The sequence below is a fragment of the Pygoscelis adeliae genome, unplaced genomic scaffold (genome assembly GCF_000699105.1).
Source record: "Pygoscelis adeliae isolate BGI_AS28 unplaced genomic scaffold, ASM69910v1 Scaffold192, whole genome shotgun sequence".
In the NCBI taxonomy this organism is placed as follows: domain Eukaryota; kingdom Metazoa; phylum Chordata; class Aves; order Sphenisciformes; family Spheniscidae; genus Pygoscelis; species Pygoscelis adeliae.
In genome coordinates this window covers 274,768-280,861 of record NW_008824284.1, presented here as the reverse complement: position 1 = coordinate 280,861, position 6,094 = coordinate 274,768, and the positions used below count along the sequence as shown (strand labels likewise).

The 6,094-nt window shown below is 39.8% G+C and overlaps 1 protein-coding gene across 1 annotated transcript in view; it reads right to left on the bottom strand.

Annotated features, from left to right (window-relative positions):
• TNFAIP8 (tumor necrosis factor, alpha-induced protein 8) overlaps positions 1-3,825 on the bottom strand; it is a 25,056-nt gene extending 21,231 nt beyond the window's left edge. The window contains exon 1 of the mRNA XM_009318594.1: positions 3,794-3,825. Coding sequence (XP_009316869.1) covers positions 3,794-3,824 — 31 coding nt within the window. The 5' untranslated portion in view covers position 3,825. The remainder of the gene's footprint in view (positions 1-3,793) is intronic.
• Between the last annotated feature and the right edge of the window lie 2,269 nt (positions 3,826-6,094).

Sequence of the window (6,094 nt, the reverse complement as noted above, 5' to 3'; positions counted from 1 at the left end):
AGAGAGATCTTTCTCCCATGATATGTGGTACTTAAAACTAAGTATGATAAAGGTGCAATGCAGGCTCTCACTGCTTCTGAGTTTGTAATACAATGTCCACTGTTTCATAGGCTATTACATTCACTCTGATATCTGTTATTATTTTACTTTTCCTTTGAGACATTAGATTTATCTCTTCTTGTTTTGTAAATATACAACATAAAACCTGTAGAATGAAGCTGAAGTTTTCTGAAGCTTTACATAAAATACTGTTTCCGTCTATTGAAGAAATACTATGTAAGGAATCCCTTAACACCACAACAATTTTAACCCATATTGGCATGTATTTAAAAAGGTATATTCATGATACATATTTTTAATATGACAGCATTAAGAACATTTTCTTCAGATCGCAGAAAGGAATGAAGTCAAGTAACAGCCTGAAACCATTTGTTACCTTCCTTGGTACATGACATGCCACCATGCAACACCAGATTGAAATTATGCCATGCAGTTAAATGCTATAGTCTTCTTCCTGACTTTACCATGCTCTTTGTTTCATCCAGGGCAAAAGTAACTATAACAAAATGTGCCAGCGTTATTTATATCATGACAGTTGTTGGAATCTGTAAGTGCAACACAGATTGATGCCACACACACACCAATGCACACACATACACATGCACACACACATATTTACCACAGCATTGTGGTATACAGATGAATACAAAGATTGTTCTAATGTTACTGAGCAGCATGACAGGAGAGAAAAAAATGTTTCACGTTACCATTCTAATACGGACCATGCAGAGGTCAAAGGCAGAAGCTGAAAAGCCCAGATACACTGCTGCATACCCCATATCCAGCAATTAGTACAAAATACAGTGAAGTAATAATTGTCTTCTAGCAATGTCTTTTCACTACCAGTTCCTGCTAAAAAACATAAGATTTGACTTGAGGTCAAAGACTCTACCTTTATTCAATTAATTATAAAAAAGAAAATCTTCAGGAGTTAGCCATTCAAAATTGACCTTGATTTTGGGTTTCACTGTAACAATGGGTATAGTTCATTTTTACAGTAGTAAAACCTATGGTCTTTGATCTCGTTATGCAGATTTTTAAAAATAATCCATATTTACCCATTAAATCTACTTCTTAGACATCCCAGTGTTCTCCAGATACTACAATTCACTTGTATAAAGTAGCTGGAAGTGAAGTATTGCTCACTTCAGCATCAGAACATCTGTGCCCTCAACCCTCCTTTTGCTTGAGGCTGATCTTCCAACACATGGTCCGAGAGTCATACCTGGAAGCTGCAACTGAATTTCAGAGCTCCTTGTATATCCTTTCACTCACTCCTGGCCAGTGACGCTTCCCTGGCCACCTGAGCATCTCTGCTTTAAGGAAAATAGCACAGTTCTGCCTTTGCTTACAAACAACATTAAAATAACATTTTTCCTGTAGCCTTCTCCTCCTTTCACTTTTTAACAGGTAGCAGATTAACCACTATGCTTTCATCGCTAGCTTTGGCCTTGACATGTACAGAATTTGTTAAAATAACTATTTTATAATTGTCCAAATGTACCCTCTACCCTTTCCATAATCAGTCACAGACCTTTACCTACTAATTTCCTGGCTGGGCCTCGTAATTTGTTGGTAAGTCAGAAAGTGACATTCAGTCTTGCACCTAAAGGAAAAATCAACCACCCTCCTGCTTTGGTAAACAACTTAAAAGATTATATATCCTCAGTGTCAAAAGCATGAACCCCAAATTCAATTTGAATTTGTGAAGCATCAATTTTCTTTATGGAACAAACAGAGTTTCATGATGAATCAGAGCTAGTTAGTTGAAAGACTCTGAATGCCTATTTTATGCCACATACACTGGACCACTATGAATCCACAGGTATTTGAATGTATTTTTCAGTATTTTGATCAGTGATCTTTCATGCCATGTTCAATCAGACTAGGCAAAGTAGTGTAAAAGCTGCAGTTCTACATACTCACCTGTTAATCCCAGTCTTTATTCACATACACACTAAACCCCCTTTTCTCATGCATCTTCTAAATTATTCGTTTACAGATGGGAGTGTATTACCAGGAATACATTTACAGACCAACTGAAAAACCTTCTCAGTGATATCTGTACCTTATCTACCCACAATGGCTACTATTTTTATTTTCCATTCTAACCAGTTAAAATCACAGGACAGCAAAACCCAAATATTTTCCCAGCTAAAAATAACTAACCAAAAAGCTACCCTTTCTTTCCTGTCTCAGCCACCTGCTCCAAATGCTTTTTTCAGCATGAAGATCCTGGCATCTCGAATTGTTTCAAAAGAAATGCACAGAAAAGCAAAAATACTTTCAGAGCATTTTAAGAATTTGAGTCATCTAAGAAAGTAAGAGGTTTCTTTAAACAAGAAAATCTACATTTCAAATATATCCAACTTGGTAAAATTGTCTGGAGCTTCCTGTGTGTAAGCCAGAGGATCTTTCATGCTGTGGCATGCATGCTGATCTCTCCTGCTGTAAAACTGAGGGAGAAAGCTCACATTGCCATATTCTTATTCACATATTCTCTTTTTCAAACAGTTTCTATAGAGAAATATTTTTTTCAGTTCTGCTTTTCAGTAAATCTGCCCTACAGAAGCTTCCTGGAAAAAAAGAAAAGCTGCCTTTTAGTTCATCTGTTCATTCGACAAGAAAGAAGAAAAAGAAAACAGAGAGCATCGTTGTAATTCTTGTCAAAACATAGACTATCGTGCTTCATTACTAAGCAGGTTCTATCAGCGTTATTAGCATTAAGTTTGATTCAGTCCAACATGACTTTTCTGCAAATCAACAAAATACTCTTTTAAGCAAGTAAGCAGGTAGAGGTGCCTGGTAATGTTATTCTTCAACTGGGAGAAGCTGTATAGAGTGTGAGGGGAAAACCATCCGGAATATTCTGAAGACTTCTTGTTTTCACCAACTACAAAATGCTTAGGTTGCCTTACTCCTTGCTTATCTGTTATGGTTTTTTTAATTCTTTTTCTGAGCCATACTGGATCTCTGTAAGTTTGAGTCTCCCTAAGGGCTATTTGTAACTATGAAACATCCATTCTGTTCTAAGAAATCCAATGTATAACCCCACTACTGCCCTATTCCCTCTTCTGTATAAATGCTCTTTTGTATATAGGCACTTTCAGGAAATTGCCCTCCTCCTCCCCCGCTTGCTCCCTACTGTCCTACTCTGGCTCCCACCCCCTCCCAATCAACACTAGTGAGTAATTGTATTTTTGTTGGAGCACTTCCAGCTCCTCCACACGTTCCACTCTAGGAGCAGTAAATGAAACCCTGTAGCTCTGGCACACTCCTGAGCTTTTAACACACGCACACCGCATGCATGCACGCTCATTCAGACAGGGAAGTAAGCGGCAGCAAGCTTAATCCCAAAATAATGACCTTTCACTTCTCCCCCATGCAACTTCCTCTTCTGCTGAAAAATACAGTCCTTCCAAATCCAAAAATTCTTCCTCTTTCGATATTCTACTACTAGTGTTTTGAAACACCGTTTCTTCCACTTATCGGTATTTCACGTGCAAGTAAATTACCATTGCCAAGACAGATACCCTGGGTGCCCACGCTTCAGTCATTTCATATCCAGCGAAATCGACAGGACTTCTGATGATTTTGCCAAGGCATTTTCCCCTCCCCTTTCAATACCCGAAAGCTAAAGCAAGCAGAAACTCTCCTCCACGCTCACAAAAGCGGCGCTGGCGATGGTGAGCATGCACGCTTCCTCTCCTGTGAAAACAGTTAAAAACCGTACCTTCCTTGGGTTCATCAGCCTCCGAACTCATGGTCTCATCAGCCTGTACAAATGTTAAATATCAATAACCAGTATCACAGCCTGAAGAAAAAAGAACAGAAAAAAAAAAAAAAAAAAAAAAAAGGGGGGGGGGGAGAGGGCTGGGATTTTAAGGGGAAAAGTCTGTGAATTCAGCAAATCACAACTAAGCTACTTGAAAAGGATCCCGCCCCTTTCTCAGCTGCCCACCAGCGACTGTCTGGAAAACCAGCACCTTCACAGAAACCCGTACTTTACTCGCCAGCATTCGCCGTTTATGCATTTTATTCTCCCCAGTCTGTGGGAAGGGTGGAGTTTCACTTGTTGCAGCTTGCCAACGTGGTATGAGAAAGCAAGCAGGGGAGACCAAAAAAGCTTTGAGCGTGGAGCCGTGTCTGATTGCGGTAACTGACAATCAGATCAGGGATCTCTTAACTTGCAGGAAAATCTAATTTAAATCAATTATTTTTTAAGCCTAAATTGTAGATTTCAACACTGGTTACTATCTGGAATTAGTTCTGTAGCCTCCGTAATTACACTGACTAATGCAGGATGACTAAATACATGCTTAAAGGATGAGAAGCAGCAGCTCTCTTTATGGTGGTTTAAGCTAAATAATTATTTTTTTCTTTCACTCATGCTCAGTGCATGGTGCCATCTACCCTGAAAGGAGTAATTCACCTTTCCTTCTTAGAAAAACTATCTGATTTCTTTGTGCTACAGACCCCCCTGCATCCTAGAAAAGATCACAGCAGGAGAACATGGGTCTTTTGCAGCCACCCCCCAACTCGCCATGCGTCATAGGCGCCTTTGGAGAAAAATCAGGGGGAATTACTTGGAAGCCCATTTTCCAATTGGCACAGCCTCCAGTAAAATCACCATCAAAAGGAACCATCCTTTCCTACTTATTCATTTGATATATTTTTAGCACAGCGAACAGGATAAAACCTCAGTGGAAACGTGTCTGCTCAGACAAAAGGAGAGGCGTGATCTCTCAGGAGAAGTCTTGATGGCGCTGCCAGCTCTGACGTGCAACCAAATTGCCACCTACTTCCCCCTCACAGGCGCATGCCTGAAGGGTTGTCAGGGTCTTCGTGGAAGTAACAGCTACTAACTGTTAGCGAGCGCGTGTGTTACTGGAGTCAAGTGGAAATAAGTGTATTCCAAGATGAGGTCAGAAAGCACCGAAGCTTTTTTTGAGTGATTTTATTCATGATAAGGACTGTCCTTTGCCATGTACTTCTCCCATGCCTAAGACAGACAGATCTCATTTTAGTTAAAGGCTCTTGGTGACACTGGCAATTTTTTATTTTGCAATACGCACAACTCCATAGGTCCCTGAAGGACATTCCTCGAGAAGCTAGCTGTCTTCTTCAGGCCTCATCGACTCCTGCAGTGTGGCAAAGCACAGCAGCTGCATCCTTCAAAGCACAGAGAATGAAAGCAAATATTTCCCTAAGCAGTATCACAGAAGAAAAAGTAATTACAACACTGGACTAGCTAAATGGGCCACATTTTCAAGTTAAAAAAAAAAAAAAATTAAAAATTACTGGTTTGGGGTAATTACTGTTTAGTAGATTGAAACCACTCAAAAAACCCCACACAGAATAGAGGAGGAACAGGAAGAAACATAGTGTTAGTCAAGATGAACTGCAATAGCCTTTGGTGTCCTTTAATCAGAGGGAGTGGTGGTAGAGAGATAAAATAGCCAGAATATAAGCCAGTATCAAGAGCCCTGCGTGAACAGATTTACACAATAGATGGATGCCTTTTGTTATTTTAGATGACAGACGGACACAGAGAGTTAGTGAGCCTTGTGGTTAAACATCAGCAAGTTCTGCAAATTAAGATTTCTCAAACCTCAGAAACTTCAGACCTCTCTGGACAGATAACAAAAACCTGATGATTTTGTTTTGTGTATTCCCTACAGAGTAAAGATTGCATCTCCTCACTCAGCCCTGTTCCTCTTGTGTACAGGGTCTCAATTCAGACTCCAGAAACGGGTTTTTTATGTTTCCTTTTGGTTGTTATGCTTCTTAAAAACACATGCATTGGCTGAAAAGACCCCAACCAGACCAAAGAATGTTTAAGTAGGTAATTTTCTGATCTTAGGTTAAGCAGCGACTTGTAATGGCATTTGATCATGAGGACATTGTCACCTTCTTCAGAGTCTGCACCCAATGAACTCCAATAATTTTACTTAGAAGGCCAGTAAAAGTAACGGAATAAAAATTGAACAGCTTCCATGGACAACACTGGAGCCCTGGTAAGCAATGACACTAC